This window comes from Topomyia yanbarensis, chromosome 1 (genome assembly GCF_030247195.1).
Source record: "Topomyia yanbarensis strain Yona2022 chromosome 1, ASM3024719v1, whole genome shotgun sequence".
Taxonomy (NCBI): Eukaryota; Metazoa; Arthropoda; class Insecta; order Diptera; family Culicidae; genus Topomyia; species Topomyia yanbarensis.
The window spans coordinates 48,832,827-48,859,355 of NC_080670.1; the positions used below are offsets into that span (position 1 = coordinate 48,832,827).

The 26,529-nt window shown below is 41.0% G+C and overlaps 2 protein-coding genes across 2 annotated transcripts; both read left to right on the forward strand.

The window, feature by feature from the left end:
* The first annotated feature begins 5,627 nt into the window (after positions 1 to 5,627).
* On the forward strand, positions 5,628 to 7,024 carry LOC131695350 (odorant receptor 22c-like). Its single transcript, XM_058983814.1, has 6 exons — positions 5,628 to 5,944; positions 6,046 to 6,297; positions 6,342 to 6,453; positions 6,511 to 6,615; positions 6,675 to 6,830; positions 6,892 to 7,024. The coding sequence occupies exons 1-6, from the start codon at positions 5,628 to 5,630 to the stop codon at positions 6,958 to 6,960; spliced, it is 1,011 nt and encodes a 336-aa protein (XP_058839797.1). The 3' UTR covers positions 6,961 to 7,024.
* Positions 7,025 to 13,542: 6,518 nt separating this feature from the next.
* On the forward strand, positions 13,543 to 15,327 carry LOC131695360 (odorant receptor 22c-like). Its single transcript, XM_058983819.1, has 6 exons — positions 13,543 to 13,859; positions 13,925 to 14,176; positions 14,240 to 14,339; positions 14,403 to 14,507; positions 14,568 to 14,723; positions 15,253 to 15,327. The coding sequence occupies exons 1-6, from the start codon at positions 13,543 to 13,545 to the stop codon at positions 15,304 to 15,306; spliced, it is 984 nt and encodes a 327-aa protein (XP_058839802.1). The 3' UTR covers positions 15,307 to 15,327.
* Positions 15,328 to 26,529: the final 11,202 nt, after the last annotated feature.

The window sequence follows — 26,529 nt, forward strand, 5'->3', positions numbered from 1 at the left end:
AATTTCCGCGATAAGGCGGTCATGATCAGCGTCACCATTCTGTTGATCGCGTCCCACGTGTTTACGTCGCCTGTCATTCTGTAAATTATACTATCAGGGCTGACGTCCGGTCCTCCTGTTTCAAGCATCTCCTTGCATGTCGCTTCGAATCTCGGACATTCGAAGACCACATGCTCCGGTGTCTCCTCGACGTTCTCACACTTCAGGCACAACAGTAACGTTGCTTCCTGAAGCAGCCGTGGCCCGATAGAATCTATGTCAGGTGGAAGTTCACCACACCGTGCTTTCTGTTGACCTACGTCGATAGATTTGGAATGAGCCGGTAGGTCCACCTTCCTTTCTCCGTATTTTCGCATTCCTGCAGCCATGTCGCCGCCGAAACGATTCTCACTATCTTCCTCACGCTTCCTATGTTTCTCCGATTGTAGCACTCGATATGCTACGCCAGGGTGATGCATATGGGGATCATCCTGGCGATAACGTAAACTGTCTCCGATGATATTGTTCTGTACGCGCTCGTGATTCGTACGGCTATCAGCTGGAACGTTCTGCTCAGGTCTTCATGGGTCCGCTTGGTTTTCAGCGCCGTACTCCAGACAGGATCCATATTGCAGTATCGATGGCTAAGCACTAAATAGCAGACGTCTCGTGTTGCTTCTTGAACCGCCGACGATTGTTGTTGAAACTCGACCGGTTGTCGAGTATCACTTCCAATTGCTTCAGTGCATACTTCAATACAATCACGTCGAGCTATCTGCAGTTTGACCCCGTTCATCCAGTTCTCGATCCTGCCTATTATCCCCGTCAACGACATCTAAACTTCTTGAAGTATCTCACCCATCACCGTTACTGGCACGTCGTCCGCGAAACCCACGATTTTCACTTTCCTGGGCAGCCGCAGTGTCAAGACCGCGTTCCAAAAATTAGACCGAGCATGGAGTCCTGAGGAACGCACGCAGTGACTCAGATTGACTTCTGCCCTTCGATCTTTTCGTACAGCAGAACTCTGCTCTGGAAGTTGCTTTTCAGGGTCTGGCATTGATAGTCCCTCATTCTGCGCAGTGCTGCGGCGATGGCTCCACAGCTGGCGGCATTAATAGCATTATTCACATCTATCGTGACCGCAGCGCAGTATCGATCACCTCTTCACTTCTGTTTAGATGCCTTCTCGGCACACTCAAGCACCGTCCAAATTTCATCTGCTGTGGATCTTTGTGGAATCCAAACTGCATCTTGGACAGTCCGCACTCGCCTTTCGTGCATTTCGTCGGTATGTTAAGAATAATTCTTTTCCGAAGTTTTCCGAGTGTATCCAGCAAACATATAGGCCGGATCGCTCGGTGATTTCCCTGGCTTAGGTAGCACATTTCGGTAAAGTCGCCTTCATCTAGACACTTCTGCAGCACCATCCTGAACATGTCCGGGCATGCCATGATCGCAGCTTTCAACACCACGTTTGGTATTCCATCCGGACCGGGGGATTTCTTTGATTTCAGTTGCTTCAATGCTGCTACGAGCTCGTCGCTAGTCACTTGCCGATCGTCGGTGTTTGCTCCTTCTTCTACGCCGTACTCAACGATTATCGTCAGCTTACTCGGAAACATTTTGGCTAGCGTCGACGGGCCCATCATTTTCGCCATCACGACTAGCTTCCCGAAATACTACCATGCGATTCTGGCTTTGAGAAAAGCAGTGTGTAGCGTATTGAGCCTCTCGTTCCAGCAGTAAACTGGACGCCGTATATATAATGACTCCAGTTTATGCGGCATTGTGGAGTCACAAACTTTCACAAGCCTCATACACGATCTCTATTCTGTTGTCAGGCCAAAGTGCCCCAACGAACAGCGCCGGGTGTTGAGTGGTAAGCGTGACCGCCACTCGCCGCAGTTGGTCTGGGTTCAATCCCAGTCGAGGTCGTTGAGATTTTTTTGGGGTGAAAAATATTTCTGGTCACGCCTTCCTTCGGAATGGAAATAACGCCGTTGTTCCCCGGTCCATGAGTTGATGGGTCGATATCTAGTCCAGATAGTGGGAGTCACTTCTCTGGCGCCGGTGTTTGACCTCGTAGCGGAAATAGGCCGACAGAAAATAACTAGATGTAGAAGATGAAAAATTCTGTATTAAATGCTTTCGTCTTCCACTTTCGTTCGCCGGTCATACTTCTCTAGATGGCAGCAGGGCTCCGTTGGCCGATGCGGTAGAGAATTGTCTGGTGTTCACTATGGATATACTTCTCGCATACTCTCCAGTCCATGTTCGCCTTCAGTGAAGGACTATAGAAAGTGACATCAATGATAGACTCCCTCCCGTTTCTCCGAAATGTGCTAACGGAACCTTCATTGTACAATCGTACGTCTAACGTCGCTGGAGCTTCCTGCAGGATACACCCTCTTGTGTTGGTTACACTACTGCCCTACTCCATATCACAGGCATTCAAGTCACCACCAACCGATTACCGGCTTTCAGTCGATTGCTCGGTTAACTGCTCCAGCATTAGACTGGACTGCTCCACTATCCACACAAAGACGCCGTTGATTTTGGCGATCACGAAGAGCGTTTTACCCAGTCCTGAATGGAGAATCTGCCCATAATTTGTATCGCAGCCGTTCTCGTTCTATCCGCCACACAGTTACCGTTATCAGGAGAGATTTTATACGGCTCTGTTATTACAGCTACGTCACACATATGTAACGGTAGCTTTATAGCAAAACGATTAAACGCCTTTAGTTAGACTCCATGAAACAACCCATCAAAGCATTCCCACCCGTGTAGCCCAAAATGGAACTTATTTGTTAGGGTGAAATCCGGAAAAGATGAGCGCGTGCAATTTCCCGAAAGATTATTCATACGTGGGAGATTCTCATTGGTTGGCTAAAGGTCGACACGAATCAGTCTTTAGAATTCTCGGTTAAAGCATTTTTCTTTATCAGAGCATCCTCATTATCGGTGGAGTGATAGACATGAACGGTTGAGTAAAATTAAAGTCGGAATAAAGTCACGTTTATAGTGAATAGAAGTTTAATTCTAAAAGTGAACAAGTACCAGCAGAAATCCCGAAGGCTGTTTAAAATTACATGCAAGGTGCTAGAAGAAAAGCAGCGATAGAAATGTTCGAATGTTAGCTAAATTTGCTACCCATAAGGTAAACCAATTGTATGTGCAATATATACAGTTTGCAATAAAATACACGTTAACAGGTTATCCCATTAACGTGGGTGCTAATCCAGGGCTAGAAAGCCGACGATGGAATAAAACCGTCAGAAAATTCACGCCGGATCTCACTCCCCCTTCGGAGACATCTCTACTCCGTGTACCACCCGCTCACGAAAACTCGAGCTATTTTCCGCCCACTGGCAATTAGCCGCCTGGATAAAGCTTCATCTAGCCAGGACACCGACCACGGGACCAGGGTTAGAACGACGGAATTCGAGAACGCATGCGCAACGAAACCCAGTCACCCGCCGCGGGATTCCAATAGGATGTGGTATGCTAGCTTGTAAGAATCCCGGCATGGGATAGATATCGAATTGTCGATAGCGGATCGAACCAGGGGTTCACAAACGAAACATTCTATTTGCTGATTGTCGCGTTTAATTTAAATTTAGAATCATGTAGATTAAATTAAAATAGAAAATGAATTGCATTACGTTTTGTTAGTTATTTCACCGATTGCGTTTTAATTTTGTTAGTCGGGGCTCGATATTGAGAGCTGTTCAGTGGAACCTTTAGCCACCTAAGGAGTTACGAATAAGTCGCGAAGAAACGTTGAAAGTATAAACTCGCCCTAAGAAAAGGGTTTCAGGCCGGGCAATCCTGAATTCTTCCTGAACGACCTCCTTTTGGGAGTGGCGCTAAAGTCGTTTTAGGCCCTTTGCATAATAGCTTCCGTTTCTAAGCTCAGGAAGAACTCGATAGGCTGTGTAACGCGGAACAGGTACACGCGTGACTTGACGAGCGTAAGGAAGGCGTTACACATAGTCGTAGACTACCACAGTAGTTTCTGTGCGATGTCCAAGTGATTCAGTTTTATCTGGTTTATCTTCATAGACATTAGCCTGTAGTCACCCTCATGAAGGCAGGGCACTGGAAGCCACCCGTCTGATGATTGTTTCCGTCATCTGGGGTGCAAAGCATGCACTTCGGCATCCGCGTGTAGTCTCTCGCAAAATGACCCGTCTCCCCGCATTTCTAGCATATCCTGGATCTAAAGCCCCTCTCAAATATCCAAAGCCCGAATCCTTGACACATTTCTCCGCTTGTTTATTTTATCGTGGGGCGGCTCTCAGTGGAAATCTCGACCATTGGGCAATAACTTTGCCTGCCTTCTGCGTCTTGCCAGCAGCGGTTACCGGTAAACGAGTCATCGCTGTCTGAGTTCCTCCGTACCCCTTCATTAACCGAATCGTTTATTGCGCTTCGCCTAGGTTACACTGTTGATTCAGTGCACCTCTCAGTTTGTCTACCGTCGTGGTCTCATTGCGGTTCTTGCACTCATTCACTGTCTTCGGGTTTAAGGCTTTAGTTTTTGTCTCTTTGTCCAGTAGTTTGATCATAAGCACCTGCACAGTCGACCTGTTAATCGTGGGATCATCCTTGAATTCGAAGAGAATCTCACATTTTTGAGTACACCTGGTTCTCACCACGTTTAAACCCTAATTCCTCAGCTCCGGACCCTCTCTGACCTTCATGAGGAGCGCTGCATACGTCGTCGCATCATTACCTTCAACTAGCACGACTTCTCCCTTTAGTACCCTCTCACGAGACGGAAGTTTTTGTTTCCTCTTTTGCTCCACTTTTCTCTCCTCCTTTCGTTTGTGCTGTTTCCTTTGCTTTTCCTTTCGAACTTTAAAGGTTCTCCCTGTTGAGTGGCGTCCTTCCCTTCAACAGTGAGAGCGTCTTCGTGCATCTGCCTCTTGGGCCCGCCTGGTCTTCCATCTTCTGGTGAGGTTCTTGCCCTTTTTGCAGTATGGAAACTGACGCGTTCTTAATTCCAGCTAACTTAGATAAGGGTTCAAAAATATTCGTTACTATATACATAAAGATAATAGTGTCACTAACACTTCTAGACAGTGCACGATAATTTCGGCTGCACGAAAAAGTGCACCTAAATGTATTGAACACGAATCAGTTTTGATTTAGCATATCAGGCTGCACGATCTATCCACCACAGTAAAACGATCTAAGGATGCACTTAAACCTCACATTTGAATTTTCAATATGTTTAATTGTGACACTTTTATATCAAGAATGGGAAAACTCCAGACGAACCACTACTGTAGTTATTAAGCCAATGAAGCAATAATGAGAGCAATTATTTAGCTGTCTAAAAATAGAGTAATAGTAACGTCAATTGCGATGATACCTAGAAATTTTCCTTGCGAGAAAAAAATTCTTTTATAGTCAGCCATTTTCCAATGAATCATCTTTTTGTAGCCGACAATCACAAGAGCATCATTACTAAAATGAAACTTATCATCACTATGTTGAAGACAATAGGTTTCTGGTCTCGGTCCGACAGAAGTGGATCCTTTTGGAAGACCAAATTGTACTTAGCTTTCGCTTTCTCGTGGATAATACTTCCATCATTTTCGTTCATTTTTCGACAGCAACCAAGCTTTCGAGATACTATGAAGGCACTGATAGAAACCATCATCACAGTAAAAGTAACGTTTCAAGCTTTCCTATTTGCCAACTATCGTCCACAGCTGGAGCGAATCTTTGCTGAACTGCAATCTGTTCTGGAGCGACGTTCCTTAGATACGCAATACGAGGTTCAAAATACAATACGTCATTTGCAGTCCTCTTCCGATTGGCTTATTAAAGTATATCTCGGTATTGAGACGTTCAGCCTAACGGTCTATTGTGTTATTCCAACAGGTTTAACCATATTGAAGTATGCAACGACAGGAATTGTTCCACCTCTCATCGGTATAGCGGAAGCCGAGTAAGTATAGTAAATGCATAATAGGGTGGGCACTGTTGTTTGAAAAATTGGTGCTTATCCGCATTTTCGAGATAGAAATAAACACATGATTTTGTTCTCAGCTTTGTACTGTTTGACTTCACCTCTAGTTTCTGGATATGGTTACCAATAACGCTATTCACCGATTTGATAATTGTACTAAACATAATTATGACTGTCATTCAAGATAGCTTCTACTGGTGTTTGTTGCATCACGTGTCCTGTTTATTCAAAATAATTAAAATGCAGATTATACGGCTAGATGAGTTTCACGAAGCTCAACAATTCCACGAAAAACTCATCGAAATTGTGCTTATGCAAGGAGTTGCTTACAGGTAATTGGAAATTCTTGTTCTGGGATAGTTTGTTTACTAAATAGATCTCTGCTACAGAAGTGCCAAAGGATTAAAACAGCACTTAGTGCATTGATGCTGCTACTCTACGGAACGTGTATGTGTATTCTCTGTATGACAATGATGGTCATCGCTATAGTGAGTGCTGTTTATATTCAAGGATTTTGAAAGCATTCTAACATTCATCCCCCAAAGGCTAGTGGAGACACCGACCTGCTGAGCAAAATGGGAGTTATTGTGTACTTTATTTTTTTCCAAATATTTTCCTACTCAATGTTGGGAACGGAACTCATGACGGCGGTTTGAAGTAAATTCAATAGAAAGACAGTACTATTGTTGAGGAATATTTCTGCTTTTAGAGTTCATCGATAGCGGATGCAGTCTATGCCACACATTGGTACAAACGCTCGATTCCCGAACAACGCAACCTATTGTTCGTACTGAAACGATCGCAACGTATGGCAACGCTTACTGCGGCAAATCTCTTCGGAGTCAGTCGGGCAACCTTCACTATGGTGAGTTCAGTTTTAAATCGTGTCATGGCAAGTATCTACATTATTGTTATGACTTCCACAGACTATTAGATCTGCGTTCTCATACTTTACGGTACTATGGCAATTTTACGGCACATCAGAGCATCCGTGAGAACTTGGAACTTGGAAGGCTATCAATGTATTGGATACGAAACTACTTCAAAAGACTTTGGCCAGGTTGAAGATTGTTGAATCTATGAATTGTAACACAAGGTTGTTGTTATTAATTTTTACAATTGTGTAAATGTTATGTTCCTTTCCATATATAACCTCACTGTTCCGTATGCTTACACACAAAACCACTTACGTTAATGTAAGACTTTCTTGCAGTGCAGTAGCAACATTACAATATGCAAGCACCTCCCATGCATTCAACGTATGCAGCTTAATTGCGTGACATGCAAGAGAAATTCTTGTAGGGAATGCAAAAAATTAAAGACATTGAGATCAAAAAAAGATTAAAGAAAGTCAGTCAGAATGTAATGTCTATGTCGGTTAGATGTCAGACCAATGTCGTATTAATGTCACACAAAGGTCGGACGCAATGCAGCATGTCGAGCGGATATAGATCATTTGTTAATAGCTAATACAATGACACAGGCGCGATTAGAACTAGGACTTTTACTTGAAATTAGCGATGCGACAAATAGCTTCATCGATACTAGCTTCATCATCTCATCACGCACCAACACTTTTGACCTAATTACAACCTATATCAGTTAGGGCAAGACAAAGAGGTTAAACTAGAGTGACCATATGTGACTAGTGAAAATCCAGGCCACTCGTAAGGGGACCTCCCTGCCGATCCAAACTCAACTGTACCTTTCACTCGAACATGCAAGGCAGAATTTTCTCCAGGTTTGTGAAAGGTAAAACAGCGTTCAATTTCTGCAGTTAGTTAAAAGAAACCGAGTCTATCTTTCGCGAGAAGAAGATCAACGAACTCTTTTTCGGAGTTACACACATGCGGTTCTCGTTACACCAACCAACAAAAACTAGAAGCGGATTTTGAAGGAATTTTCAATCAGAAGAAAAATCATGAGATCATTCGCAAAGAACAGTGGTGGAGTCTTCAGCACTAGATATACGTGACTAAAGTACAGCAGGAACCTGAACGGTCCCAGGTGCCTTCCTTGGGGTATGCTTGACGTAGAACGGTGGTGTCTAGCAATCTCTATCTCTTGATTCCAAATTTTTGAATTTTAGCATTATTATTATAACGTGGTTCACTATATCAAAAGCGATAGATAGGTTCTAGTAAATAACATCACCTTAACTGCAAAGTTCCATACTCCCTGTTATGTAGAATCAAGAAAAAGAATCCCAGTTGAGTTAAGACAACGATGGGACCAATAGGTTGCCCTGTTCAATTTCTTGACAGTGGTTCGAGTGCCGCTGTGCTATTTTCTAAGACAGCTGTCAATGGAAGTCAATGTTCGCAGATGCTGCCATCGCGTGTGTGGCCTATTTGCGCGCTGAGAGGTAGCTGGAAAAATTCAGCGGCCGGGAAAGCAAAAGTCGCCCCTTTCAAATTGTCGTTCGTGCCACGACTGCAACTTTAAGCTGCAGGGTTAGGAGCGCGTCTAGTCGAGAACATCTGATCCGCTCATACTCTGCCTATTGCGAAGAGATTCATTTGGACCGATTCGACAACAGTGCTGGGATGAATTAATTCGAATCAACGAAGGTAGCTTCTCGCGTTGGAGAGATTCTGGAGAAGACACGAATAGATTGCCTAGGATATGAATGGGTCTGATGTTACTACAAAGTGGAAAGGCGAGCTCAATCTAAAACCGGAAGGTCGCTGGTTTGAGGATCGGGAAGTTTTGCATATTAATGAGGAGCACTGACCGTCATCTTCCGTTGTAAAATGTACGATACAACAACGGTCCAATTTGGTGATCGAGCATCACGTAGTTCACTCGGTTTTCGACTGGGAGAGATTTTCCAAAGGGCACCGCTTGTCTAAATCCGTCCATTAAGTTGTGCAATATGTCGGCAATTTGAATACGAAAGTACAGAAACTTTCCATGACAAAGGGTCCACTGTGCCAAGAAGAGTTAGCAACAGTAGATACGTGGGTATTTCATGCGATTCAAAAGGAGCTCTATTCAAAGGAAGTGGACGTCCTGTCTTCTATGGACACTCCGGGAACTTTTCAAATTATATGAATCCCATTATTCTACCTAGAAATCACTATGATACGACCCTCGTCATAATGTGGTATCATCCTGCACGGTAATAAAGAAACGATGATCAACGAAATTCTTCAGCGATTGTCAGTATCCTGTCTACCAACCATCGTGCGAAGTGTACCCAGGGAATGTCCGCAATGTAAGATCCGTAAAGCGAACCCATCAATACCTAGAATGAGCCCGCTACCGTCTGATGTACTATTTGCATTTGTCGATCTGGATTATTTCGGGCCAATAACTATTCGAGTCAGCCGATGCAACGTGAAACGCTGGGTTACGTTATTCGCATGTCTTTCCATTCGTGCTGTGCATCTAGAAGTGGTGCATTCGCTTTCAACCGGGTCATGCAAGATGGCTATCCGGTGTTTCGCAGCCAGGCGTAGCTCACTATCAGCAATATACAGCAATAACGCGACAAACTTTCTCACCGTCAGCAAGGAACTTTGAAGTGAGATTAGAAGCATTAATGAAAGCCCTGCGGAGACTTTTACAAACGCCAGCGGATGGTACCAGTGGAAGCCGAAGATATTGTCAATTCCAGACGTTTGACTTTCCTAACTTTGGATGATGGCAATCAATAATCCCTAACACCCAACCATCTTCTTTTCATGAATTCCAACGGAGTTGTGCAGACACCGAGAATGGTCAACGAGTCGATGCTATATGTCGAAATTACTGTGACTATTATCGGTGCATATGGATCTATTCTGGTGACGCTGGATCCACAAATTACTGCATGTAATATCCAGAAGGGCACAATGGTTTGGTGAAGGAAGGAGCTTTGGTAGTAATCGTTGACGACGAGAGTCCTAATGGATGGACTCCTGGACGGGTCCTGGAGATTCGGAGGAGTCAAGACTGCCGAGTACGCCAAGCGTGGGTGCAAGGGTCGGCCAGAGTTCTTCGAAGGCCGGTGGCGAAACTTGCGGCGCTAGAACTGGATTCTAGTAGAAGTGGTGCTCAGTTTGGTGACCAGTGTTTCGGTCCGCGAAATGCTTCGGTGGCTATCACCGAGCCACAAGTCCCTTCGGGCGTAGCGTCATCACTGCGAATAACAATGACAAGCGAGACAGTTCGAGAGCGATGTCGTTAAATCGAGATACCATTTCCTTGGATCCAATCCAATCCAATCCAATTCAATCCAATCCAATCCAATCCAATCCAATTCAATCCAATTCAATCTAATCCAATCCAATCCAATCAAATCCAATCCAATCCAATCCCATCCAATCCAATCCAATCCAATCCAATCCAATCCAATCCAATTCAATCCAATCCAATCCAATCCAATCCAATCCAATCCAATCCAATCCAATCCACTCCAATCCAATCCAATCCAATCCAATCCAATCCAATCCAATCCAATCCAATCCAATCCAATCCAATCCAATCCAATCCAATCCAATCCAATCCAATCCAATCCAATCCAATCCAATCCAATCCAATCCAATCCAATCCAATCCAATCCAGTCCAATCCAATCCAATCCAATCCAATCCAATCCAATCCAATCCAATCCAATCCAATCCAATCCAATCCAATCCAATCCAATCCAATCCAATCCAATCCAATCCAATCCAATCCAATCCAATCCAATCCAATCCAATCCAATCCAATCCAATCCAATCCAATCCAATCCAATCCAATCCAATCCAATCCAATCCAATCCAATCCAATCCAATCCAATCCAATCCAATCCAATCCAATCCAATCCAATCCAATCCAATCCAATGCAATGCAATCCAATCCAATCCGAGGCTCGGAATATACCTACTGAGCAGGAATGCCAGGTAAACAGATTAATATATGTTTCACAGGATTTTAAAACTGCACAGCTTTCCACAGTTTTCTGTTATTGTGCAAAAATTGAAAAAGCGTCTCGACATCTTGTTTTGAGACAAACTTCGACCTTTTCCTTAACACAGATTTGAACAGATTTTTACGAAGACTGCGCACAGATTTTAAAAAATATTACCTGAATTACCTGAATATTACCATCGGAATTCTGAAGTGTAAAACTTTAAAATTCGAATAACGATTCCATCGGAATGCTCCGATAGATTTCATTGGAATGATTCTATCAGAATCTTGAACAATATTCAAACAGAATCCAAGGATGGATTGCATCAGAATCCTAAACAGGATCCGCCGACGTCCTACGAGAGTATCACAAACCGACTTCAGAGTGATTTACTGCGGTCGCAGTATTGAACTTTTCTTTAATTAAAGAGAAAACATTAAAAGTAGCTCAAAATCCTCATGAAGGAAGGGAGTTTGAACCCTTTTGTGAATGGGCCTGCGATCCAAAATATACCAAAGAAACAAATACAGAAAATATTCAAAAATAGCCAGTATTTGAACGGAACTGATCTTCAAAGACAACTTATTAGGCTAAATTGTCTTATTCCTTGACTCGGATTTAAGACGTAACGAGGGTATTGGATATTGGAGTATTGTGGTTAGCAGCATGGTCAACTTGGATAATTAATGTATAAAAAAAACTAAAAATAAATTTCACTAATGAGACTCCGTGGATAAAGTATTGAACAATAAAAAAAAAAGCAAAACAGTCAGTTTCCGTCAAAATGTGACTTATCACTTTTGGACTTTAGCCATTCAATTACTCCAAAGGGTGTTACTATCAAAAATTGGTCAACTTCCACTTGACGCGTTTTTTTTATCGTGCAATTTAAAAACCGGGGTTCCACCTAGGGGCAGATCACTCTAGGAATGTATAACAAATTTGCTTCAAATTAGAAAAAATGCATTTAATTTTCATCCACTTTGTACTCCCTCGCAGAAAAGATTGATTGATAACAATCGTCCTACGCTTATCCACTTTGTTCGATGTTTTGTTGAATGTAGAGCTGGATTTTTATAGAGTTTTGATGTCTTATACGCTACGCAAAATACATTGCACGCAACGCAAAATGCATTATGAATTTCTATTTTGATGGAAAGAAATGCATTTAATTTCGCTGATTTTTAAAAATGCACATGTGATCTGCCCCTAGGGCTCCACTCATTTTTAAGATGTATGTGTATAACATCATCATACTATTTGATTTAAACATTTTGCTCTTCGGTTGCGAAAATGACATATCGGAGCAAGAGGAGTTACGGTGCAAAATTTTGCACCGCAAAAGTCTTAACCACTACCACATCAAGTTGGTCAAATTGTGGCCAAATCAACTGACAGCCACGTAATAAAAGAATTTGGAAAACGTTTGTCAACCGACAGGAAAACTGGATCAGGGTGCACTTGAACGCCGGAGGCCGCAAAAACAACGAAAAGAGTGGCCAGCTGCCTCAAGCGAAACCTTAACCTCTCCGTCCGAGATGTTGCAAGCAAGCTGGGAATGTCGTCCACAACGAACTGGACTGTCAACTTACAAGAAGGTGGTGACTCCAAATCACGACGTTAAACAAAACCAGTCGGCCAGAGAACGATCACGGAAGCGATGCTGACGAGCTTTGATTGGATGGTACAGAATGACGAAACATACGCCCATGCAGATTTTAAGCAGCTTCCTGGATAGGAATATTGTACGACGACTGGACGTGGAAAGGTGGAATACATGTTCAAACACATGAAGTTCACAAATAAATATCTCGTTTGGCAGGCCATCTTGCAGAATTGCCTGGAAAAATGCCTGTAGCTTTTCTTCAATCAACACAATGATTCGTTCTGTTTTGTCCAGATTTGACATCTTGCCATTACGGAAAAAAGCCCATGGTGTGTTATCTCGCACAACGTCCAAGTGGTGCCCAAGATTAAACCCTTCCGACAAACCAGGGCAAAAATTATTGGAATAATTGGACAATCTTCAAGGGGAACTTCAAGGAGACGCGAAAGACAGTTGTCAGCTAGATGCAATTCAAGTCAAACTGGCGATCTGCGGTGAGGAAAATGACCAAGGGGCTGCCCAAAATTTGAAAGAAGGAGTCAAACGAATATTTTTTCATTATGCCGTCTGAATTAAACTTGCAAAACAAACATGATTTGATTTTGAGTCAAAAATTTAACCGATTCACACACGTTCTTGTTTGACCAATTTTTAGTCGTATCACCCTTTATCGTACAGTGCATTATGTAAACGCCTCAACTAATTGAATCCGGAATCAGTTAGACGGTAACGGATAATTTTTAGAACAAATAATTAAATTCGATCATTTGAGTAATAATTGCGGCAATTACCAACGGAAAATTGTGCAATAGTCACATTAATTACGTTGATTTGACTAATTGGCAACCTTGCAGAAAAACCTTTAAATACAACGTTTCTCAACAGCCATCCTCAAGTTACCGCGTATCGTAACAGGAGCTTAAACAACATGAAGCTCATTATTAGTATGATGACGGGAACAGGCTTCTGGACTCCCTCCGACAGACGCATCCAATTTTGGAGGGCCCAATTTTATTTAGTTTCCCAATTCTCGTGGATAATAGCGCCATCGTTTATATTCATATTTCGACAGCAGCCAAGCTTTCGAGAAATTATGAAAGCACTGATCGAATCCATCATTTCAATTAAAATACTATATCAAGCAATTGTAATCGCCTACTATCGTCCACGGCTGGAGCGAATCTTCGGAGAGATACAGTCTGTGCTCAAGAAATGTTCTTTGGACACGCACCACGACGTTCAAACTACATTACGCCACTTGCAGACATCTTCCGATTTGGTTATCAAAGGCTATCTCAGTCTTGAGATGTTCAGCCTTACGGTTTATTGTGCTATTCCAACAATTGTAACCATCTTTAAATATGCAACGACAGGAATTGTTCCAGCTCTCCCCAATATGTTGGAAGCCGAGTAAGTACACACGTTTGGACAATATTCCAAAAAAAATCCAATAAATCACATACTTTTGCCCTTAGTTTTGTACTGTTTGACTACACTTCCAACTTCTGGATATGGTTACCAGTAGCGCTTTTCAGCGATGTAATAATTGTATACAACACAATTGTGGCCGTAATTCAAGATAGTTTCTTCTGGTGTTTGCTGCATCACGTGTCTGGCGTGTTCAAGATAATTCGCATGCAGATTGTACAGCTGGATGAATTTCAAGAGGCTGAACAATTTCAAGAAAAACTCTCCGAAATAGTACAAATGCAAGGAGTTGCTTACAGGTAATCGAAAATATTCATTCATTCTGGGTCAATTGGTGTGTACTAAATGGATATTTGCAACAGAAGTGCCAAAGAATTAAAAACAACACTAAGTTCATTATTGCTGTTACTCTACGGTGCGTGTATGTTAATTCTCTGTATGACAATGATGGTCCTCACCATAGTAAGTAATGTTCATATCCATATATAATTAAATTTAAATCAGTCTAACATTTGTTTTCCAAAGGCTAGTGGAGACACCGACTTGCTAAGCAAAATGGGAGTTATTGTGTACTTTATTTTTTTCCAAATATTTTCATTCTCAATGTTGGGAACGGAACTCATGACGGCGGTTTGAATAGAAATTCAGTAACAAGACCTCACTATTCTTGAAACATATTTTTGCTTCCAGTGTTCGGCGATAGCGGATGCCATCTATGACACAAATTGGTACAAGCGCTCTGTTCCTGAACAACGTAACATACAGTTCGTGCTTATGCGATCGCAACGCATGGCGACGCTTACAGCGGCAAATTTTTTCGGAGTCAATCGGGCTACCTTCGCTATGGTGAGTTCAGTATTCCAACGTACATATAAGCGAAGGAGAATAAAAGTCGGAAGAACAGAAAAAAGTTCGCGAAACCCGATTCAAATATATTAGAATGTAAAAATCGGATATAAACGTCGAGCGTAAAAAATCAGACATGGGTTCTCCACTCCACTACAAGAGTCGATTGAATAAACCTTCAATATAAAAATTGGAAGCAATATATCCGGCCTTCAGAAAATAGTTTTTCAGCCGACGTGTAATCTTGATGTAAGGATTACGGACTTTCCTCCATACGAATTATTAATTTTTAACCGGTTTTCATACTGATGGTTCATTTTTGCAGACTTCTTCGAGTGAGAATTCTGTTCATGCGATTTTTATGCTGAAAGATCTTCATCGGATTTATACGATTGAAGTTTATTACCGTTTGTAACATTCTAATATGTCTATGGCGGGGTTTGAGAGCATGTTACATCCTAGCGACATTTATTTTCAGCTACTAAACTATTATAAATATTTATCAACATTATTACCATGATTCCAACAGACTATTCGATCCGCGTTTTCATACTTTACGGTACTACGGCAGTTTTACGGCTGAAAACGTCAACGAAGAATCTACAGAGAAATGCAATGTTACATTATATTCTAAAATATTTGAAATAGATTCAACTTGTTACAATCAAGCAATCAAAAAAATTAAGACGAAATGTTTTGTCTATCGTTGACTGTTGTGACTCTTGTCGGCAAGTGAGGAATCAAATCCGAACGAATTTTGAATCTGTCGATAGATGTGATACACCGTTAAAAAGTTAAACCGTTAAAATCTACGAAAAAAGAACCACTATCATGCTACTGGTAAAACATCCAGTATAGTCTGTAAAGTGACGTTCAGTTGAAAAAATGGAGTTGTCGAATGAAGTAGTAAATTAATGTTCAATTTTCGTACGCCAAATACGTCGAAATTTGTTGCTACTTCATAGATCTCGGGTTCAAAACCGTTCACAAATAGCAAAATTAAATTCTTCGATAACGGAAACACCTTATAAAGGTGACGTGGGGACAAGCCTCTCACATACCTGATAAAAAATATTATTATAGTGGTTTGACATCTTGACAATCTTAACGTAAAATTAATAAAGTTTTTCGGCGAATCAAAACTCTTGATTCGAGGTATAGTTGACACCTTTTAAATAATAGAGTGTATTATTAATGCAGCTCATGATTTTCGAAACATACATGCGAATCGAAAGCCGAATATTGTTCAAAAGTACGTAGTTTGGTATGGAAGCACCTTCCACTGTCAATCGTAATGTTTTCGAACTTTTGCATCACCAGTGCCAGATACTGAGTTTAACTATGTAACTTCTACTTTCTTAACCTGCAGCAGGTTTTGTATTTTAAAAATACCCACATCATAATTTCACTGAAAAAGTCTGAAGACTAATTGGGTATTATGAACCCAATGAGACTCAAAAAGAACTGAATGAGTCGATTTGAGAGGTTGGCATTGAGATGTTCAATCACTGGTAATAATGTTCAATATTTTGGTTTAGCACAATTCATTTTAATTTTATTAATTTCAACATAATTAATAATATTTTTAATAATAACTCGCTAACTAACTTTCCATTCCAAAAAAAGCTCGCTTTACCTCAACACCGTTTTCGTTCAACGGACGGATTCCTCCAGGATTCAAGCCATAGTGTTACAGCTCCCCGCTCCAGCAAACGCACTGTTTGACGAATTTTGCGGCTGCCAATTCTGAATAAACGGTTTCAATAGGTTAATGTGGAACATTCCTCTCACTTTTTTGGATTCCCTTTGTTGTAAGATGAACACGTCGTCCTGCACAGCATCCCCTATCTCATCTAGTCCTTCGTAGACATCCATGAACTTTCTTATTATTGCATCGGCTTCGGAAGACACCCGATTAGCTTTAAGTAGCACCAAATCCCCAGGGCTGAATCGGATTGGCCCGATCATTCCGTTTTGTTTGCTTTTTTTTATAATATAATTCGAACCTGGTCATAATCAATTGAGGTACAGTCCGAAGACGGGAAACTAGGCTCTGAAGTGCATCCTTGCCCGATTTTCCAGATTGTAACTCGTACGGGGCTGAGCCAATAGATTCGTGGTAGGCACTGTTGATCCAACGACTGAACAGCTGCGAATTTGTTGCCCAGAGCCTATGATTGCTTCAAATTTTCGTCCGCAAATTGTTGGCCCGGAAATTGCCGCATTAGTCGACGCAAATCTTTTTCCTCTGATGACAATCTGGCTAATGCAAACTGTCTGTCCGATGGCCGCATCGACGTATTTATGCTTCCTTCTGGGTAGCGCGACAGAACATCCGCAACCTCGTTATCCTTCCCTCTACAGTATTGTATGTCGAAATAAAACTGCTGGAGAAATGAAATCCATCTTGTCACTCGTCCATTGAGTAACTGACACCTTTTCAGAAAAACAAGTGCTTTGTGATCAGTATACACGGTAAAGTGCGCTCCTAATAAGTACTGCCGCCGTTTGTTCAGCGACCACACCACAGCCAATGCTTCTAATTCGGTAGCAGTGTAGTTTTGTTCAGCTGATTGCAGTAGACGACTGGCGTAAGCGATAACCAATCGATCGCTCTGGTCGTCCCATTGAAAGAGCAAGGCCCCTAGTCCTTGGCACGAACTGTCCGTTTGCACACAACACTCTTTCTCCGTTAGCGGGTAGCGGAGAGTGTCGTAGAAATAACTGATTCACGGAATCGAAGGACTCTTTTTCTTCAACTGACCACTTCCATGGAGCATTGGCACGCAGGAGAGTGTAAAGCAGTTTGCAATAGCAGAATACCTGGGTATGAATTGTGAAACATAACTAACCATCCCCAGAAAACTTTTCAACGACCGTTGATCGCAGGGCTCCGGAAACTACTGGATGGCAGACACTTTATCTGGATCGATTGCAACTCCATTTTGTCCAATTATGTGTCCCAAAAACTTGAGTCTTGTCTTGCAGAATTCACTTTTCGCTGAACTGATTGTCAGACCGGCATTCCTAAGGCGTGTGAACAAAACCCGAAGATGCTCTAGATGCTCATCAAAGGACCGGGATCTTACGAGAAGGTCATCCAAATATTTCTCGATAAAATCCAGAATCTCCGGACCTAAAATTATATCCTTTGCTCGTCAGAAACTTGCGACAGCCGTGTATTATTCAAATGGAAGAACGTTGAATACATAAGATCTGGTTTCAAAAAGAAAACCGGTAAATTTCCGATAACTAGGTTTAATTGGTATCTGCCAATAGGAGCTGGTGCGATCTATTAAGGAGAATATGCAAGGTCCGTGGAACTTCTGTATTAGCTGTTGCACTTCCGGAGGCTTCTCGTTGTCCTTTTCGATAACCACATTCAAACGACGAGCATCCAAGCAAACACGAACTACTTCCCCAGACTTTTTCATGGTGGCCACTAATGGATTGATATACGCTGTCGACGCACGGGAGATTATTCCCCATTTTTCCATTTTATTATTTTGATCACGAATATTGCTGACGGTATGGAATCGGATATTGTTTCTGAGTAAATCCGGTATCGTTCGTTACTATTATTTCGTGCTCATATTCTGTTGTCCTGCCGGGTACGTCCGAGAAAATGTCCGAAAACTCGTTTAAGAGCAAATCAAGTCTAGCCTGCTCTTCGTTACTCCGCACGAAATCTCCATGTATAGGCGACCCGTCTATGGGGTCTTTAATATTCACTATTTTATCTTCCCCTACTTCAATTCGACACATTTGTGCCGATCCACGATTTTTGGTGGCATCTTCCACACAAAACGGCAGTACAATTTCTTTACCGTTCATGGTCAGCCACACTTCTCGCCGTTGAAAATCCATCTGTGCCTTTAAATAGTGTAGCGTGTCCATGCCAAATATCAATGGACTGCAAAGCTCTTCCACCACAGCCAAACATATATCGACAATCTCGCCTCGGATATACACTGGAACAAATACTTGATTCGAGATGGATTTCTTCTTTTTCCCGTATGCACCTTGGATGGTAGTGTTCTGTATAGGAAACTCTCTCAATGGAACACCCCTTGACTTCAGCTCGCAATAAATGGGATTTTCGATTGATTGACACCGGTGCACAGTGGTCCAGATCGCTAATTTAGGAGGAATTTTTACTTTCTGACAAACCTGTATAATTTAGCCGTATCATGTCTTAGGATGAATTTGTGTACTTTAGAAGATGCTTCTTTTTATTGGAATAGTTATTAGGGTGGTTCTAATTTATCTAAAATACGAAAATAAACTTTTTACTGATGAAAGATAGAGCTCCACAGTCTTCCACAAAGTTGTAAAGTAACTTATTTTGAATAAATTTGTTGAACATATTAAAGCTCTATCTCTTTTAGTTTTTGTTATACAAGAAATTTAAAAAAAAGATTAGGGTGTTCCTGAAAAAAACGTTTTTTTAGTATAACTTTCGTATCTTTTACTTTTTGTTAACACAATCTTTGAACAGCTTATTGAAAACTTCAAGCCGAGTATTTTTCTCCAAGACACCGAAGGTCTAACTTTTTTCTTTAAAAAGTTATGGACACTTTTCGTTAAAAAATAGCCTATTTCAAGGCTCAATATCGCTGATGCGGGCACCTAAAATTGAATTCTGTTTCCACCACATGAAAGACCATACTTATTAGTATATTTGAGCAAAAATTGGCGAATACGATATTTTTTTAAAATTTGCAATTTAGATTTAAAGTTTGTAGTTTTGCAGGTTCAACGCATTAAAGCATTTACACACATATCGTTGTATTATGAAAAAAAGCCACTTTCAAATATCATTCTCTCATCGCAGCAAGCTTTGCATAAGTGAAACGACTGTCAAAAAAGGTTTCTGATTTTATTCGTTTTAAATAAAACTAGTAAATATGGATATTAGTCGAAGAGAGTTGGCGAATTTGCTTATTGCTGGTAAAAAGACAGATGAACTGCTTAAGTTCATTACAAGTAGTAATCCAAATGTAAAATTGAGACTTGTTAATGTTCGAAAGAAATTTTATATTTTGTTAAAACAACCTTTGAACAGCTTTTAGAAAACTTCAATCCACGTTTTTTCATAACTCTGAAAGTCTAACTTTATACTTTCAAAAGTTATGGAAACTTTTCGCTCATAAATAGCCCTTTTTCAAATGTCATTATCTCTGATTGGGGCAAATAAAAGTAAGTTCGGATTGAACCATAGAAAAGAACATACTTTTAAGTATATTTGAGCAAAAATTGGAAAATATTATTTTTTTTAAGCATGTAATTTTAAATTTACTAACCAAAGTTTTAAATTTTATCGCATAGCGACATAAAAGAAATTGCCTAAAGCCTTTGTATTTCCTTTTCTGTTTTGCTTACATATCAACAATACAGAATGTGTTCATTAAAAATAATTTGGCTATGACAACAATTTATGATTTATATAAGGAGAATTTATTCAATGCCAATTAATTCAAAAGTAGATGCATTGCATTTTCAGGTATATCCAGCGGTGCTCGTTGAATTCGACGTTTACATTTAAGAGAAATTATAGGATCTGATGAAACAAGAAGTCTCTTGAAAACGTCATCAAGATTGACGAGTCGATCGAATTTGCGTGCGTGGAATTCTCGGAATCTGCGAATACTTTTATTCCTGGTTTCTTGAACTTCTTCACTGCACATACCTACTGGCAGCATGTTATGTTGAATAATGCTTCCTCCATGGACCAGGAGTTTATGCACGGTTGGTGAGAGAGCGTACCAACCATACAGGCGTACATAAAGCAATCGTGTATCTTCGGCGTAACTCCGGTAAGCATCCGCGTTAATTCCCAATTTGCTGTTGATGATTGTTAATAGCACATACATACGTTCTAGCAACATTTCGTCCAACCCGGTTTCTTCTGCAACGACAACTCGGTTTCTGAAAAATTTTCGAGCTGTGTTACCATCGTTAGGATTTCCGCCACCTGGCAAAGGTTCGCTAATACGAAGACCTAAACGGTCACGTAACGCTTGTCGAATTTTTATTTGTCGTTCCTTAAGCTCGCTGGTATTTTTGCCTACGCGCCAACGCGGTTTTGCTAGAGCTAAACGGTAAGCAATATTCAATAGTAACTCCATTGCTCGTATTAATGCATGTAAAGGTGAAAAAACATATAAACTATCCGGTGGATCGCTGGCTTCCAGTAAAGGATCATTCAATCGCTTTCCGGAGCGTTTGCATATATAACACGCTTGAGACGGTGTGCCTGTTACGTCATTCACTACCTTCGTATCAACCATGGAAAATATGAAGCTTGAACTAATCGGAATCTTGCACATATTAACATTTACTATAGTCGGGACTAATTCATCGATTTGCTTGTTCATCGCGGCAACTTCATCCTTTGTTAGTTCAGGATTTTCCTTCTAGAAAATTAATTTTACTGGTCGGCACAGGGATACTGAAGATGGAAAATCATTATTCCAAAGAATGCAATCTCTTGACTCATCTTTCCGGCGACTAACTACACGTAAAGGTACTATAGATAGAGCAAATATATGCGAATCGTTATACTCGAATAGTTCTCCATTTTCATCTTCGTCAACGCACATTTGCTTGTATCTATGTTCAAGTGGAAAAGAGACTGTCAGTCAAAGTTTAGAAGAAAAATAATGTTGCCTACCGGGAATGGTTGCTGCTTCCATCGCAGCCCCACTTAAAGATAACAAACGTATTATCCTCAGGATGCAGTGGTAGAACTCCAATATTCAGAAACGAGATGAGTCGTTCCACGGTATGGTTAACAAGAGCTTGAAGGGGAACATACGCACAAGAAGGCTGAACAGAAATTCCTGAAAAAAATTGTTGATTCAGGGACGAATCTTTGAGAATAGTACATACCGATCGGATAGCATAGTTTCTTTTCTTCTACTATTTTATTATACGTGGGATAAATGTCCAAACCCTTCTGCATAACTGAGCTGCGTATGTTTTGGTACTGCGCCTTAGAAAAATCATTTTCACAAATAAATCTAAGTGCCTCCTCCGCAGTAAACGCTTCTGCAATCGGGACAGCCATAGATCCTAAATTCTCTACGGTAGATCTGACGGGACTTTTCGACAATCGTTCGATTTGTCTGCCAACTAAACGGAAACCAGTAGAATTAGCGTTGACGGCTGACGCTAAACCAAGTTCTTCCGTGGAATACTTATCGCGCAACTTTCCTAATCTTTTTATTTTGGCTCTGCGACATATTTCGGAAAATGGTTTCCTCTTTCGGCCTTTACCTTTACCTTCGACTTCGAATCTTAGCTTTCCTTCAAGCCACACAAAATTTTCCAGCTCAAACCGAATTTGCGTGCGCTTACTCCGAATCCACAACCTTCTAAATTCCAACATGAAGATTTTTATTTTCTTCCGAGCACTAACAAGTCTCAATTTTACATTTGGATTACTACTTGTAATGAACTTAAGCAGTTCATCTGTCTTTTTACCAGCAATAAGCAAATTCGCCAACTCTCTTCGACTAATATCCATATTTACTAGTTTTATTTAAAACGAATAAAATCAGAAACCTTTTTTGACAGTCGTTTCACTTATGCAAAGCTTGCTGCGATTAGAGAATGATATTTGAAAGTGGCTTTTTTCATAATACAACGATATGTGTGTAAATGCTTTAATGCGTTGAACCTGCAAAACTACAAACTTTAAATCTAAATTGCAAATTTTAAAAAAATATCGTATTCGCCAATTTTTGCTCAAATATACTAATAAGTATGGTCTTTCATGTGGTGGAAACAGAATTCAATTTTAGGTGCCCGCATCAGCGGTATTGAGCCTTGAAATAGGCTATTTTTTTAACGAAAAGTGTCCATAACTTTTTAAAGAAAAAAGTTAGACCTTCGGTGTCGTGGAGAAAAATACTCCGCTTGAAGTTTTCAATAAGCTGTTCAAAGGTTGTGTTAACAAAAAGTAAAAGATACGAAAGTTATACTAAAAAAACGTTTTTTTCAGGAACACCCTAATCTTTTTTTTTAAATTTCTTGTATAACAAAAACTAAAAGAGATAGAGCTTTAATATGTTCAACAAATTTATTCAAAATAAGTTACTTTACAACTTTGTGGAAGACTGTGGAGCTCTATCTTTCATCAGTAAAAAGTTTATTTTCGTATTTTAGATAAATTAGAACCACCCTAATAACTATTCCAATAAAAAGAAGCATCTTCTAAAGTACACAAATTCATCCTAAGACATGATACGGCTAAATTATACAGGTTTGTCAGAAAGTAAAAATTCCTCCTAAATTAGCGATCTGGACCACTGTGCGGTGTAGTGGATTGCACTGGTTTTGAACTTTCTAGCAGAAGTGTCAATGGAACATACCCAGTGTTCTGCACTTCTGCTAGAAAGTGCAAAAACGGTGCGGTTTCAGTGTACTCCACTACACCGGTGCCAATCAATGGAAAACCCCAAAAGAGTCTTGTCAATGCAACTCAACTCTCTACCGCTATCCAGCAAGGCTAACTTAACTAAACTATCGATCCGCGCTTCGATCAGGGGAGATTTTTCATATTTGGGCTGACCACTCACTTCATCTTCGGCAAGTAGTTCATCCGAACCAACAAATATATTCGCAATAGAGTGAACTTCTGCAACCCCATCATCATCTATTTCGGCTACCGCTGCTCGTACATTGCGATTTAATTGTCCTTTTGTTACAGCATGATTATGAATCTCTTGAGCGAATGAAACGAAAAGAATGACAAACATTGAACACTGTTTGTCTATACGAAATAAAACATCAACAAAATAACTGCATCCAACATAAATGTGTGCTTCAATTAACCGAAGGTGAAGCAAAGTCCTGTCATGGTTTCCAAATTGGCACAGCTACTGCTAGATGGAGCAATTGAAAAGACAACAACAACATCGCATCTTAATGGGAAGTCTCGTCAAATCAAACGTTTGCAGTTGAGATTGTCAAATAATAGCAGAACATCTTCTCACACTCACATGTGATCAAACTATTTGATGAAAGGAAAGAAAATTACAATATATACGCGAACGGAGGTCTTAGTGGAATGTACGTAATGTTTGAAAGATTTTCTTCCATTTAATTCCACTATGTTTATTTAGTAAGATGCACTTGCACTTCACTATTTAACAGATACCTGTATTTCGATTACTACTTGTAATCTTATACAAACACTGAAGAATATTACAAGTAGTAATCGAAATACAGGTATCTGTTAAATAGTGAAGTGCAAGTGCATCTAACTAAATAAACATAGTGGAATTAAATGGAAGAAAATCTTTGAAACATTAAAGAAAAATAGTTTACCCTACTCTTTTCGAAATTACTCTTTTCGAAAACGCCAATACTTTCAACGTCTACATTCTCTCTGGTAGTATTCGAGAAAAATAAAATGAACTGAGTTCATTATTGAAAATGGAGCTATGACAGAAAATGACTTCAAATATGTGTAATACGAAAGCGTTTCTTGAAGCCCTGGATTTTTTCTCATTTTGATGAGTGAATCGGATACGGTTCACTCACCAAACTGAGTCGGTTTGCCCATCTCTAGTACAAACAAATTCACGCTGCGCTGCCACCACCAGGACGCCTCTAATACCGTACTACGAAAGCTCCCGAGTGCTTCGGCGCAGTCGTGCTACCAGCCAGCGACCAGCTCAGGCATCCCGGCCCTGCGTACGGAGATCGTGAGGGAATCTTCCCTCACTCCCTTCTCAGGCGAGTATTTTGCTTTAAATGGTCATCCGATCCCTGAAAACTTTTTGGTTTGCAGCACGTCACCGAGTACATTTCGCGTGTCTTTGTATGGACAAAGCATCAATTTGCATTCACCACCGCAGCAACATCAACCAATTCATCCTGCGCTGCCGTCACTGGGACGCGGAAGTCCTCGAGCGCTGCGACGCAGTCGTGCTACCAACCATCAACCAGCTTTGTCGTCCCAGTCCTGTGTTTGGAGGTTGTGAGGGGTTCTTCCGAACTCCCTTCTCAGGCGAGTATTTTGCTTTAACCAACGATCCACTTCCTGAAGTCCTTTTGTTTTCTAGCATGCCATCTGGTACAACACGTTCGAACAATCTGCAGTTGTTTGAACGAAGTATAATTTCGCCACTATCGCCGGGACTGTTCCAACAAATTCATGCTGCGCTGCCATCACCGGGACGCCCGTTATACAGTACTACGGAAGCCTTCGAGCACTTCTAGGCAGCCGTGTTACCAGCCAGCGACCAGCTTAGTCGTCCCGGCATTACGTTCGGAGGTCGTGATGGAGTGCTCTGAGCACGCTTCTCGGGCGAGTTCTATACGTTTGACTGCTAGAATTTCGTTTCTACACGCGAGATGTTCATATAAGGGTGAATCAATAGAATTAATCAAGACTGGCCGTCTTGACCCACCAGTACACATATTTTTTAAACGTTTGTACTTATTCAACTGTTGTTTTCCACGAATATGTCACTTAAGAGTTACTTTATCGAAATAAAGGGAAAAATCTGCGAATAAAATTATTTTTTCATCGATAAACCTTAAAATCGGCAACTTGAAAATTACATCCGCACGAAGCTGTACTACTGATTTTCAATATTTGCCTTAATTGTACATGTGACCCCATAATGATAGGGTACACATACAATACAATTAAAGTTTTAATGATATATCCCTAAAATAACCATGAGTCCGTCTTACCTCCAAGGATGCAAAATGCCTACACATTCTTATTTCTCTTTTGACGCTGCTGTCGTTCGCTAGCGCTGCACGGCAGTCTGTAAGCAAAGCGGTAACATGACAAAAAAAATACTGCCCCAAGTACAGCCACCAGACGCGAGCGGTACAGCTTCTCTTTCCTTATTTTTCACTTTTTAATATTTTTAATCACAAACGACGACAATGAATGCGGTTCGTTTACGTCACGACCGGCATAAACGCTTTCGTGTGCGGGCCTCTCCCTTTGACTATGCAGAGAAAAATGTACAAAGCGAGAGAACAAACTTTACTACGCCACACTCTCACCGAGCAGTCGGAGTACAGTAGCAAAACAAAAATGTATTCTACTGCTGTACGGAAAAATGTACTCGGTTTGGCTACCGTTCTGGCAAGAGCTGTAGTGATGCGTAGCTGTAGCGGGCTTGTACAAATGTAAATATACCGAAAAAAATGTAATTTACCGGTACCGTTGGCATCCCTGCTTACCTCACCTGTCCGTCTTACCCACAGTTTCCCTATATGACGATCCGCTTCCTGAAAACCCTTCGGTTTCTAGCTTGCCATCAAGTATATTACGTTCGGAAAATATGCCGGGACACCTGATTGGCGTTGACGGTTTGCGGTTGTTCCAGGGGCGGACCCAGAAAAAAAATTCTGGAGGGGTCCGAATTTTCGATTTTAAAATGAAAATTGTACAATTCGTATTTAATGAATAGCAGTTTCGCTGGTCAATTTTTCTTTGGAATCATTTTCAGTTTGAAACTAATATAAAATTTAAACTCATTTAAAATTTCTCAACAAATAAAATAATTTCGGACGGGACCGGACACCCAAGACCATCCCCCTGGATCCGCCACTGGGTTGTTCTACCAAAACGTCAGAGGGCTAAGGACGAAAATCGAGGACGTGTACTTGGTTGCAGCTGACGGCGACTACGATATTTATGTTCTGACAGAAACTTGACTTGATAATCGTATTACATCTGTGCAGCTCTTGCAGGGTGGTTACACGGTTTATCGTGCGGAGGAGTTTTGATAGTTGTTTCTTCCGTTAATTTCCGTCTCCTGTGAATTTGATG